At 46.8% G+C, this 13,975-nt stretch overlaps 1 protein-coding gene and 1 long non-coding RNA gene across 3 annotated transcripts in view; one reads left to right on the top strand and one right to left on the bottom strand.

Annotated features, from left to right (window-relative positions):
• Nucleotides 1–1,144: 1,144 nt before the first annotated feature.
• LOC148005379 (uncharacterized) lies at nucleotides 1,145–5,763 on the bottom strand. Its single transcript, XR_015623186.1, has 2 exons — nucleotides 5,514–5,763; nucleotides 1,145–1,523 (listed from the first exon to the last, which is right to left on the bottom strand). It is a non-coding gene; the product is annotated as an uncharacterized LOC148005379 (long non-coding RNA).
• A 197-nt stretch (nucleotides 5,764–5,960) lies between these two features.
• Nucleotides 5,961–13,975, top strand: part of Map3k9 (mitogen-activated protein kinase kinase kinase 9) — a 68,312-nt gene continuing 60,297 nt past the window's right edge. Inside the window, exon 1 of one of the 2 annotated variants that reach the window (XM_087554300.1) lies at nucleotides 5,961–6,641. In XM_087554300.1, coding sequence (XP_087410426.1) covers nucleotides 6,257–6,641 — 385 coding nt within the window. In that variant the 5' untranslated portion in view covers nucleotides 5,961–6,256. 2 annotated transcript variants of the gene reach the window in all.

Here is a 13,975-nt window from a genome sequence, read left to right as displayed (position 1 = left end):
TGATCAGTTGAAAAAACAAACAAACAAAGTTTGTGACACCCAGTGAGCCTGCAGTTCGGAGCTGGGGACCGAACCCAGGGCCTTGCGCTTCCTAGGCAAGCGCTCTACCACTGAGCTAAATCCCCAGCCCCTTACACAGTATTTTTTAGCTAATCTTTATTGATCATATTGTGCACATTGCCGTGTCTTTTAAGTGTTTTATAATAAATAACATATTATTCTTTTTGGTGATAGCCTGTCTTTTCAAGGAAGGAAGGAAGGAAGGAAGGAAGGAAACATTTATTTATTTGGGTGTCTCCGTGCAGCCCTTCCTGTCCTAGAACTCTCCATGTAGACTAAGCTGGCCTTAAACTCAGAGATCCAGCTGCCTCTGCCTTGAGAGTGTCGAGGTTAAAGGTGTGTGCCACTTATGCCCAGGATCTTTGAATTTTATTAGTTTTTTTTTAATTATTTGGTGGCAGGGATAAGGTGTATGCAAGAGTGCAGTGAGGGCGTAAGAGTCAGCGTTACAGGCAGTTGTGAGCCCAGGAGCTTTCTGATTTAGGTTCTGGGAACCGGACTGGTTTTCTTTAACAATAGAATAGCAGGAGCTCTTAACCTCTGAATTCCCTCTTCAGCCCCCACCTCTTTTAAAAATTCAATTGACAAAAACTTCTATACTTAGGATGAACAACATATTCTGCCATTGGTAGAATTTGTAGACAGGGTAAATCAGATTAGCAAATATATTTTCTGCTGCACGCTCTTGCCACTGGTGAGGACACCACGTACTCAACAATTTCAGGTATAAGTGTGACTAACTAATATTCACCCTGCTACAAAGTAGACTGCCTCTTTTTTTTTTCCTTTCCTTTTCTTTTTTTTTAAACAGAAACCGTGTGTGCTCTGACCAGACTCTCCCTGGTTCTCCACACTGTTTCAGGAACTGAACTGAGTCCACATGTAACTGGGATCATGTAGGTATGCGTTTTTCAGAGTCTAACATTCTTTTCTACTTAGAAAAGCCGAAGGTATTAACATAGACACTACTAAATAAGGCAGGCCGAGGAAAACGGTCACTTCTAACTCCCTTATGAAGGCAGCTACAGTCCACAATCAGATATATTTCTTTCAATAATATTGATGAACACTACTTTCCACAAAATTAGGAATATATTTTCTCTAGATTTATTGAATTTAAACTTTTGACTGCCTGTGACCTTGTTCTCCCTTTACAGGATTCTTTCCCCAGGTACTACCTCGTCCTTCTGATTCATTATGTGGTGACCCCTTCTCCCGGACCCTCCCTCCACTAGGTTGGACCTATTTGACTGAAGGGCTTACGTGAAGTCCTACCAAGCCTTGTATTTCATTTCATAGAGAGCTGTCCCAGGGGCTGGTTCCATCATGAGTCTGGATGAAGCACACATTCTGTTTGACGCCCACTCCTTGATTAAAGGCTCTGATCATTGTTAAGAAAGGACCCTCTGGAGAAGCGGCAAGTGAGACAGCTCTTGTAATCTGTCTCTCTTCTAAACAAAGGTCTTCAGGGGAGAGAAAGGAAAAGAAAAGAGGGGAGATTTGTTACCACGTTGATGATTCGAACAGCATTAATTCTCAGCAAAGAAAATGGAACACGCTATCAGCCACAATGAGATTTCTCAGCACTGTGTGGAGACCGTCTACAGCAGCTCAACCACAATGAGATTTCTCAGCACTGTGTGGAGACCGTCTACAGCAGCTGTGTTCAACCCTTTTGGGGGTCAAACGACCCTTTCACAGGGTCACCTAAGGCCATCAGAAAACATAGATACTTACATTATGATTCACAACAATAGCAATATTGCAGTTAAGAAGTAGCAACAAAAACAATTTTATAGTTGCGGGTCACCACCACATGAGGAAATGTATTCAAGGGTCGCAGCATTAGAAGGTTGAGGACCATTGATACAGAAACCCTATGTTCTACACCTGCCAGTGAAAACAGTGGGGGAGGTGCCTCACAGGACTCCTGTCCAGTCTGAGCCTGTGCCTGGATGACCCCAAACTTCTGTTCATTACCCTGCCATAACTCTCTCAAAACATGTGCTTCAAGTCATTTCTGAATTCAGAGCTGGGAACTCCTTCCCCGAGGTGAGGACACATGGGGAGTGAGGGATATGTCATTGGCTGTGTTAGGAATGGTTCGTGTCTGCCTGAGGGATTTAGGCATCAAGGTGCTCATTCAGAACGCTCCCCCCGCACACACTGCTGGCAGGAGTGATATTGGCCCAGACCCTGTGGAAGGCAGCATGGAGGCTCCTCACAGAACTGAGAGTGGAGCTGGCGATGCAGGCAGCTTGTACATCCTGTCTGGTGTGGCCTTATTCACCACAGCCAATTATCAATCAGCCCTCATGTCCACCAACAGGGGGACTGATAGACAAAGTGTGGAATATGCACACAGCAGAGTTCAATTTAACCATAAACAAAATTAGGTCATTTTCAGGCCGGTGAGATGGCTTAGTAGGTAAAGGAATCGGCTATGCAAATTTGAACCTGAGTTCGATTCCTGGAACCCACAGGAAGGCAGAAAGAGAGAACGGGCTTCACAAAATTGTCCTCTGACTTCTAATACACCGCACACAGGTGCACGCGCTCACACACACACTACACTACACACACACACACACACACACATATACCACACACACATATACCACACACACCACACACACACATCACAAACCACACATACACCACACACACCACACACACACATCACAAACCACACATACACCACACACACCACACACATCATAGACACATACCATACACATGTGCACACCACATACATACACACCACACACCATACACATACCACACAAACACACACCACCACACATACCACACACATACCATACACATGTGCACACCACACACACACACACCTCATACATACACACACACACATACCACACACACCCACACTACACATACCCATACCACACACACACCACACATATATACACACACACATACACACACATACCACACACACACACACCATACTTACACACACACATGCATACATACATACATACAGACAGACAAAGATGAATATAGAAGGGAGACTAGTTGGGAGTGGGAAGGGAACAAGAGAGGGTAATGGGAATTGATGATAAAAATATATACAAGTATGAAAGTGTCATAAGGAAACATAATTATTTAATGAAACAATATATAATTATCTAATAAAACATATATACTTAATATAATTGATGTATAACTAATAAAAAGTTATAAAACCTTGTCTCGTACAGGTCAGATTTTTTTCTAGATACAGTCAGGATCTGGTCTAAATCGACTGCCGACTGTTCACTGAGGGACACCTGTCTTTTCCTGCCTGATGCTATTCTTTCCGGTGTGGAAATGTTGCTTTTCTGGCTGACATTCACCAACCTCCAGCTGAGGAACCCAAGGGTGGCAAAATCTCAGTCATTTGACCCCAAAGCCCTGCTCGTACCTCCCAGTGGTTCAACAAGGAATGCCAGACAGGGAGCTCTCAGCATCTGCCCGTCTGCTCTACGATGCTGGGGTTACAGGCATACACAGTCACAGCCAGCTCTTTACACGCTGCTAGGGATTTGAACTCAGGTCCTCATGTTTGTGCAGCAAGCACCCCTACCCACAGACCCATTCCCTTGGCCTTGTGATAACCTTGGTCTGCTAAGCAAAACCCAGATGCCCTAGGCTTATAGCCAAGTCAGGTGTGACTGTGTCCGGAGTGGTGACTAGCTGTGTGCCAGGCATTCTGAGACGCCAGGACAGCTGTAAGGAACACGTCAGACCGGTTACTGCCCTTGCGGCAAACACCTTTGTCATTAAATAATTTCAAATGATCAATTAAATAATTATTAATGTGAATCAAATTGTTACCAAGCCTCCTGCAATCCGGTCTCAATAAGTTTCCAGCATTCTTTCTTATCCTCTCACGCCAGCAACATGGGTTCACAGTCCCATGACCTCACGCCTCTCTCTGTTCCTTGTCTCTTTTCTGCTCCACCCCGCACCTCTCTGGGACCAGTTCTGTTTCAGCTTCTACCATGAAGCCCTGCCGGGCAACCGTGGTCTGAAGGATCTTCCCTAGTTTGAATTCTTAGCACTTATCCATTCAACAAATATTTACAGAGCGACTTTTTGGAATGTTTGGTGAGTAACTCTTCATGAGGCTCTAAGCACATGCTGAGGCATTAAATATTTAAATTGAGCAGGGAGTTAGTTAGGTTTTTTTTTTTTAATTCTTAGGGAGCCTGGATTGTAGGGAGGGGTGTGTGGAAACGGTCATGTGTGAGTAGAGGAGAAAAATGTCAATTCAAAAAGTTTCAATTGCTCAATAATCCTACGACTCGAAGATCCTGGCAACATCCTTCCTTTTAGCTTTCTTCTTTGTAAAAATATTCGATGATTTGAGTATTTTGCCTGTGTGTGTGTGTGTGTGTGTGTGTGTGTGTGTGTGTGTGCCATGTGCATTCCAAGTGCCCATAGAGACCAGGCAAATATGCCATTTCCCCTGAAGTTACAGGAGGTGCCTTAGTGAGGGATGGGAACAGAACCTGGGTCCTCTGAAGGAGCAGCCAACGTTCAACTTCTGAGCTATCCCTACAGCCGTGTGTGTGTGTGTGTGTGTGTGTGTGTGTGTGTGTGTGTGTGTATCTACTTTGTAAAATTCCCTTTTCCACACATGAAAATATTACCAAGTAAAATATTTGTTAAAACACTAATTATTGGGGTTGGGGATTTAGCTCAGTGGTAGAGCGCTTGCCTAGCAAGCACAAGGCCCTGGGTTCGGTCCCCAGCTCCAAAAAAAAAGAAAAAAAAAAAACAACACTATTTTCCCCTCTCTCACCCTCTTGCAGGTAGAGTGGCTTCATCTTAACCTCAGAGAATCGTATGCACATCTTTTCCAGTTTACTGACCCTCCCGAGAACTGAACGTGTTAGATCCTCCTATAAACTTGAACACGTTAGGGAATTTACTTCCGGGTCTCCATCCCCAGAGACTGTGAGAGGCCAGCCTGGGCTACCCAGTAAGATCTTGCTTCAAAACCACAAATGAACAAATAAACAATGAAACACTAATTCTTGCTAAACAAATCACATCTATTCCTGTCTTGGAAAAGGTTTGGTAGATACCATGGCTGTTTTGAAATATGGAAGCCATTGCTATGACAGGCTTCAAAGCATGTAAGAGAGGTTAAGGTCTTTTTGCTCTTCCTCAATCTTGGCGGGGGTGGGGTTGAGGGTGGGGGAGATAACAAAAGGACATAGCGTAGGTCAGCCCTTGCCCAAGAGTGGCAGGCAGCACCCGCCTTTACTCTGCTTTAGTCCTTGATGGGATCTGTGTAGCCTGTCACCAGGGTCCTAGATACAGCCAGCTCCACAAGGCAAGCGCAAACTAGCTGGTTCCGCACGACTCCCCTAGCCTGCGGAAGCACCACTAGGTGACCTCCCCTTTCGTAATTCTAATAACAATGGCCAGGAACCTCCTCTTACAAAGATGAACACAGTCTTCATTAAGGCCAGCAGAGCAATCGAAAGAGTTCTTCCATTTCAAGCCATAAGGTTCCGGAGTGTCAGTGTGCGTTGCGGCGGCAGGGTACATAGGCTGGTCCCCAGGGCTGACCAGGGGAACAGCAGATCCAAGAGCTTGGTCATCTGAACCAGGAACTGGCGCAGCCCGTAGGACCAACCGGCGCAGACAAAGACAGGGCTCTGCAGCCCTCTCGGACCCACACTCGGTCTCACCTTCGGGAGCCACCCAATGAGGCCTCAGCTATCCTCAGGAGACGGACAGCCGCTGCGGGCCAATGGGAGGACGGAGTGGCTGTGGAGGCGGGTCCATCCCGGAGGCCCTGCCCCCGGGTCCGCAGGGCTGGGGCGGAGCCAGATTCGCGTCAGGTGGTCCCGGGCGTGCGGGAGGCGGGGCGCACGGGGCGGGGCGGGGAGGGAGCGGCCAGCGGGCGGCGGGCACGGGCGGCACGAGCAGGTGGGAGCCGCCGAGGGGCGAGGCCGCCCGCGGGGGCGCCAGGCGGCGGGCACTGCACCGCGCCCCTGTCCGCGGTGCGCGCTCGCGGTGCGCACCGGGCGTCCTCGACTCTCGCGCGCCTACCCTGCTCCGGCCCTACCTGCGGCGGCCGTCCGGGGCGCGGAGCCCCCAGCGCTGCCGAGCCGCATGAACAATAGGCGGCGGCGGCTCCCGCGGGCGGCCGCCCCGCACCCTATGGACCGGCCGCTCCATGGAGTCCTCCAGATCGCTTCTCGGCTGCCTGGCGAGCGCCGCTGCGGCCCCGCCGGGGGAGGATGCCACCGGTGCTGGGGCCGAAGAGGAGGAAGACGAAGAGGAGGCGGCGGCCGAGCTGGGATCTCATGCCACGCTGCCCTACTGGACGGCTGTGTTCGAGTACGAGGCGGCAGGAGAGGACGAGCTGACCCTGCGGCTGGGCGATGTGGTAGAGGTGCTGTCCAAGGACTCTCAGGTGTCCGGCGATGAGGGCTGGTGGACCGGACAGCTGAACCAGCGGGTGGGCATCTTCCCCAGCAACTACGTGACCCCGCGCAGCGCCTTCTCCAGTCGCTGCCAGCCGGGCACGGAGGACCCCAGCTGCTACCCGCCCATTCAGCGTAAGAAGGCGGGCACCGGTACCCGGTGGGGACGGGAGGGTGAGGCCTAAGGGTGGGCGAGGAGCAGTCCCGGGGGGAGAGCGACTGGCCCGGGCATGGGTGGGCACCGGGACTACAGGGACTTTAGCTGGTGCTACCCAGAAGCTCTAGAGTCGCAGGCCCTGCCTGGAACACTGGGCTTCTTCACCTTCATCTGACTCGCGCAAGTAGCAACTCTTGAAACCCTAACCCGAGTCTCCTTACGTCCCAACCCCTTCCTCTCCCTCCTGTTCCCCTCCAGATCTAGAAGGGTTTTGGAGAGCAGGTGGTTACTGTCATCAGTAACCTTAGTTCCCTAATCAAGGACCCGGCGGACCTTTTCTGTCGCTTGTCTCCGCCTCTTAAAGGTATGTGTCCAGAGAGAAGTGGAGGTGTCTCCCGCTTGCCTGGGCAGGTTCACAAGTCCCGGAAGCATGTGTGAACTCAAGAGTCAGGTGCCTTTGAAATCTCGTGTTGATTTCTCGGGTTCTCATACTGTATCTCAAAGTTGTACCTGAGGAGTCTCGCCGAAGAATATGTTAGGAAAGGTGTGTAGGTGGGGGAGGGGGCAAAGTTATGAGTGGAGAAATGATTAGAGGGAGAAAGTATGTCTGTCCCTCGTGGGAGTTCAGGATCAGCAGGTACAGTGGCTAAGTCCTTGTCCCTTACAGTCATACTGTTCACACAACACATTTTTTTTTCACCCTAGATCCTTGCCTATATTTGGCATTGGCCAAATCTCAGGGGGGCCAGAACCAGGGTTCCCTCCCAGGCTCTTTCTCCCTGTGTCCTGGTTTTCACCAATTTCCCAGGAACCCTTTGTTCCATGCTCCTAAAGAAATGTTTCTCTCTCTCTCTCTCTCTCTCTCTCTCTCTCTCTCTTTTTTTTTTTTTGAGTTAAATTGCCATTGTAATTACTTAATCGCTTGTATATTCTTGGTTGTTGTAGAAGATGGGAGTCTCTCCAAGTGCAGTTGATAGCATTTAAGTGTTTCTGTAACTCCAGTTAGAAGGCCCTCGTACTATATACGGTAATAGTTTATTTCTCGTCTTATGTACTTTGCATCCTACTTGATTAAAATAAGAAGCCATTACAAATGGCTGACTTTGAGTGTTTAGTTTTAAATTTTCGCCTGTGATAGTTATTTGTTACTTTTACATGAACAATTAAGTTATTTTAAGATGATTTTGAAATACAATGACAGCTTCTTTTTTTTCTTCTTTGCCCTTTGGCCTTTTGACTGCCAAGTTATTCAGGTCTTTAGTTCCCCTTAGATATGTTCCCTTTCATTTGAGGTGTCTTGTTTTTATACATTTTGATGTTTATAATACCCAGAAATGGCAAATCACTTTAGATTGCTTTTGAGTGCTACATATTTTGGGCAATGCTGGTGAGACAGAGGGCAATGGAAGGCCCTGGCATGGTGTTTGGAATTGGCATTGGAGATAAATTTGACCATGAGTTGAAAGACATGAATAATCTGATATATTAGGAAATATGGTGTGTTTGCTTAGTTTTGGTTTTCTGAGAAAAGGTTTCTCCATTTTAGTGCTGGCTGACCTGGAACTCACTCTGTAGACCAGGCTAGCCTCAAGCTGAGAGATGTACCTGCCTCTGACTTCCAAGCGCTGGGGTTAAAGTTGTGCACCACTACCTGGCCACAGCATCCTCCAGATGAGAGTGGGTGGAGTTCTGCGATGCTGTTCTTAGGGACAGCTACAAGTTACAGGACGTTCGTGAGCAGCCTCTGTAGTTTCCTCAGCATCTTGTGCTCCTGACTGTCATAGCAGTCAGGAGCCAACATGACTTAAGTTAAAAGAACTTTTCCACTGAGTGCCAGTCATGTCAGCAGTGTGTTTCATTCAGAGCTGAATCTCCATGATGTGGCCAGGACTTGCCTGTTAGATGTCAGTACCTTGGGTAGTGTGGACTCCTGAATCTGGATCCCAGATGGGGGGACCTTGTGCTTGTGGGGAGAACACGCTGGAGGAGCTTGGCGTTGAAAGCTCTGGTGAGTTTCTAACTTCAGCTTCCTTGTAACTGAGTTCACAAAGCTCAGGTCTAAAGCTCGTTCCTGTAGTTTCCTAGTTGGAAATAGTTGGTGAGCGGTGACTGCTAGGGACCAAGGGATAAAGGGATTAAAAGGATGGTAGGAGCTCAGACTAGTTAAGTAAACACAGAATTTCAGCCAGCGCTCTGAAAGACAGGAGTCTTGTACCTGCTTGAGTTTGTGTGACTCAGAAAATAAAGATGATTGACAAACCTTGCCTCCCAGGACTTGGAGTAGTAAGGCCACTGACAACACTTCCCCAGAGCTGCCCTTTTGAACTTCCCCTCTGGGGCTTGCAACCTTGATAGGTTCAGAGCTGCGAATGGAATACCTAAGTCTAGTCAAGCAGGGAGATTCAGGCTTGGGTTTACAGAAGTTTTTGCATCAAGCTTTATTCAGAACAGAAAGGAAAACTAATCTTTTATCCAAGAAAAATACTCTTTTATTTTATACTTTTTATTTACATTTAGAATGCTATTCCCTTTCCCAGTTTCCTATCCATAGCCCCCATATCCCATCTCCCTTTCCCCTGCTTCTATGAGGGTGTCTCCCACCCATCCACTCACCCCTTTCCACCTCCCCGCCCTGACAGTCCCCTACACTGGGGCATCGAACCTTGGCAGGACCAAGGGCTTCTTCTCCCATTAATACCCAACAAGGCCATCCTCTGCTACATATGCAGCTGGAGCCATGGGTCTGTCCATGTGTACTCTTTGGATGGTGGTTTAGTCTCTGGGAGCTCTGGTTGGTTGGTATTGTTGTTCTTATCGGGTTGCAAACCCCTTTAGCTCCTTTAATCCTTTCTCTAACTCCTCCAATGGGGACCCCGTTCTCAGTTCAATGGTTGTCTGCGAGCATCCGCCTCTGTATTTGTCAGGCTCTGGCAGAGCCTCTCAGGAGACAGCTATATCAGGCTCCTGTCAGCATGCACTTCTTGGCATCAGCAATATTGGGTTTCATGGTTGCATATGGGTTGTATCCCCAGGTTGGATGTCCTTTCCTTCAGTCTTTGCTCCAAACTTTGTATCAGTATTTCCTCCTGTGAATAGAAAAAAATATACTCTTGGTACCTAAGCCATTTTACATTCTGCTTTAAAGCCCCCACTGTAGGTACCAGGAATTGGCTGTCCATGGATGACAAATCTAACCTGGGTACTCTCTCATCCTTGGTTTCATCTTTGTAATACAAGGTGAAAAATGTAAAACCCCAGTTAGTCACCCGTGGAGGCACATAACTCTTAACATGTTTCTTCTACTCTAGTGTTAGTCTGTGTGCTACACGAATTAATGTCACTTAATTTACATTTGTTTTTCCTGAATTCCCTACAAATGTAAGGAATTATTTTTAGATATGCCTAAGGCTTCTGTGTACACATGTTTGTGCATATTCATACATATATGAATGGTGTGTACATGTGTTTGTGCATATTCATATATACATGAATGGTGTATGTACACATGTTTGTGCATATTCATATACATGAATGGTATGTGTACATGTGTTTGTGCTTCTTCATATATACATGAATGGTGTGTATACATGTGTTTATGCTTCTTCATATATACATGAATGGTGTGTGTACATGTGTTTATGCTTCTTCACATATACATGAATGGTGTGTGTACATGTGTTTTTGCTTCTTCATATATACATGAATGGTGTGTACATGTGTTTATGATTCTTCATATATACATGAATGGTGTGTGTACATGTGTTTGTGCATATTCATATATACATGAATGGTGTGTGTACACATGTTTTTGCTTCTTCATATATACATGAATGGTGTGTGTACATGTGTTTGTGCATATTCATATATATGAATGGTGTGTGTTGTACTTATTCATATATGTATGAATAGTGTACATAGTTTGTGCAGATGCATGCATTCATGCATGGAGGATGCTGGCTGTCCTCTGCCCTATTACGTTGAGAAGGTCTGTCTTACTGAACCTGGAGCATTTTCAGCAAGACTGGAAGGTCCTAGTGACCCTCCCATCTCTGTCCCCAACCCTAGCACTGAGGTTATAGGGCTTTTGGCCATGTTAGACTTTTCCTGTGAGTTCTGGGGATCTAAACTCAGATCCTTAGGTGTGCAAGGCAAGCTCTCTTCTGCACTGAACCATCTCCCTAGCCTAGGGCTTCATTAATTGACTTTTCTTTTTAGAACAGGAACTCAGTGTGTAGCCCAAGCTGCTGTTGAACTGATAATCCTCCTGTGTCTACCTCCTGAGTGCTGGGATTGTAGCAGCATATCACACATCCGGGTCTTTATATAACACTTTAAATGGACAAAGTATATCATTCCCTTGCCTCCAAGCCCTCGGGATGTGCCTTGGTATATAGTTGTATGCTCCAAGCATACACTCTGGAGGAAATAACATCTTGACTCCAACATAAGGTTTTGTTGTTGATATTCCTGGAAATAGTCTACCACAGAAACATTTTCAAAAAATGCATGCAAGTTGACCTGATTCTTGCTTAAATCCAGGTCTTGGAGCAGAGGAGGACAGGAGAGCTGTATGCTTTCTGCAGCTGAACATCTAGTTCCTGGAAGCCCATCTGAAGGACTTCTTAGCAGGCAGAGAGAAAGGAAGTCGTTGCTCTCCCTTCCAAGTTGTTCTCTGTGTTGTAAAGCTATGTTCTATGCTTTTCTTGTAGGCCAGCTTCTGTTTCTTAACTTAGCAGGGAAAAGCTGAGATCATAGCTTCTACACCAAGACAAGTCACCACTTTCCCTTGCGTTCCAAGCATTTGTCTCTGGACAACTGCTGCTGAAGGAGCTGTTCTTTTCAGCACCTGAGACCAGAGTCTACAAACTCAGGCAGTTAGGTAAACGCTGGACACCTACAATGTGTTGACCACTATGCTTCAGAGCTGAGAAACAGAGAGTGAGTATAAGAGAAATATTATAGTTAAATAATTGTTGAAGAAGTGGAGTGATCAGTACAATTCATTGAAGAGTCACAGAGCTTTTCATCTCTTAAGGGCTGGTAGGAAAACATAAGAACATTCATTGCTTCCAAAGACCAAGTAGACCTGTATTTTTCAAAGGGGTTTCTAAATCCTCTTCACTGTAGGCATGTTTCCTCATTCATGTGGATGACATCAGGCAAAAGTTAGTAATTAGTCAGGATTCATTTTTAGGACTCAGAAACATTCAAGCTATTTTAAGTAAGAAATGGATTCAGCACAGGATATTGGTTGCTTACAGAATTGTTGGCTTGGAGAAGAGGCTCTTATGGGGAGCGCTCTGGGCAATGCCGAGCCGAGCCACCGAGAAGTTGGCGTTGTTTCACAGAGGAGGCTCAGCATTGGAGCTGCTGCTGAAGATGGCAGCTTCAGGAACATCCTGTTTTGTCTGCAGCCTGGAGAACAGGCACCCACTTCACCGTGGAGCTTTCATTTGCACAGCCTCAGAGCTGTGACTGGACACTGGCGTGCTGCTGCAGGAGAGGCAGCCAGAAAATATTTTCCATCTCTATTTTGCAAATCTTGTGTGACCCTTTGCCAGAAGGGATCCTGGGATTTGTGGTTTCTTAGCTTTCAAGCCTCTCTGGTACCAAAAGGTGAGGTGCTAGAAGGGTGGGTGCTATTAGGATGGGCGCGGATTGCTATTCTCCAGCTTCTCCCATGCCCTTTGTTCTTGAGGAGGACCCCCCTCCCCAAGAGACAATAGCTTTACCCCTTCTTTATTTCATCATATCAGGGCCTAAAAGCCAGGACTTTGCAGATACTAAATGTGTGCTTTGCCTGCTGTCCTTTGAGCTTCGCTACATCCTCAAGGGGTTAATCAGCCTCATGGGACTCTGGGGTCAAGGTGGGCTCTGCTTCTTGCGTATATGAAGAGAGTTTACCTGAGTTTTCCTGAGAGTTTCTTTGGCAGAAACAGATCAACAGTTGCATTGTGAAATACAAATGAAGACCAGACCTGGAGAAGACCGGAAGTGCTATAGTGAAGCAAGAACACATGTGTGATGCCCATCAGCCTCAGCATCTAAATGAAGATAGGGCGGATGTGGCTGGCTCAGAAGGAGGGGCAGCCATCCAGTTTGCTCTTGCCAAAATCTTTGTTTTCTTAGATTTGCTTGCCTGCCTGCCTGCCTGCCTGCCTGCCTTCCTTCCTTCCTCCCTTCCTTCCTTCCTCCCTCCCTCCCTCCTTCCTTCCTTCCTTCTTTTTGCTCTTTCTTTTCCTGGTAGAGTGTGTTATTCTCTCTTCCGGAAGTCCTGCCCACTCCTTTTAAACAGACCTAAATTTGTTTATGCCTTACTGAGGTATTTTCCTTTTGCTGGTCACCCAGTAAATATTAGGCACAGTGAGCACAATGGTGACAGACAGACTCTCCATCCTGTGGTTGTCATGGTGTCACAGGTGATAGGCAGTGAATAAGTGATAACCTTTATGAGTCTTGGAGTTAGCTGCAAAGGCATTCGATGGGAGCTTGCCCTCATTTGGTCTTGAGGTTAGGAGAAATTTCTCTATGAAATTGGCTTTAAGTCTAATCAGTGAAGAGAAAATAGAGAACAGGGCGAGACACAGGAGTCAGCACTGTGCTCAGTTCTTAACATCCTGGCTAGCCTGAGAGTTAGAGTCACTGGTAGCCATTGTCATCTGGGAATGCTTTTTGCAAATGCTGCTGAAGTTGTACCAGCTACCTGAGGCTCCGAGTCTAGCTCTCAGAAGCAGAGTGAATGGCGGAGGTGACTGTCAGGACTTGACCTGAGGCACTGAGGTAAACTGGAGTGAGATGTTCCTACAAGGCTCCTTTCCTTCACTTCTCGGGAACCAGATCCCGATAGAACCAAGTCCTGGAAGTCTTTCACAAAGTTCTTCCCATGTTAGATACCTCTGAACCCGTGCAGACCAGGATCACTGTAAGGGCCTTCTTAGTGGTTCTTTCTTTTGAGACAGGGTCTCCATTTAGACCAGGCTGGCCTCAGACTTGTTTTGGAGCTTAGGTTGATCTTGATATGATTCTCCTGTCTCCATCTCTCTAGTGTAGGATTATTGGCACACACCACCATACTGTTTTATAAAGTGCCATGGATTAAACCCTGAGCTTCATGCATGCTAGGCTTTACTGACTGAGCTGCCTCCCAGTTCCTTAGTAGCTCTGTGCTTCAGACCAGCAGTTCTCAACCTATGCGTCTTGACCCCTTGGGGGTTGAATGACCTTTCACAGTGGTTACATATCAGAAATGCTGCATATCAGGTAGTTGCATTACAATTCATAACTAGCAAAATTACAGTTATGAAGTAGCAAT

Source organism: Rattus norvegicus, chromosome 6 (assembly GCF_021556685.1).
Source record: "Rattus norvegicus strain SHRSP/BbbUtx chromosome 6, alternate assembly SHRSP_T2T, whole genome shotgun sequence".
NCBI lineage: Eukaryota > Metazoa > Chordata > Mammalia > Rodentia > Muridae > Rattus > Rattus norvegicus.
This window is presented reverse-complemented; position numbering and strand designations above follow the sequence as displayed.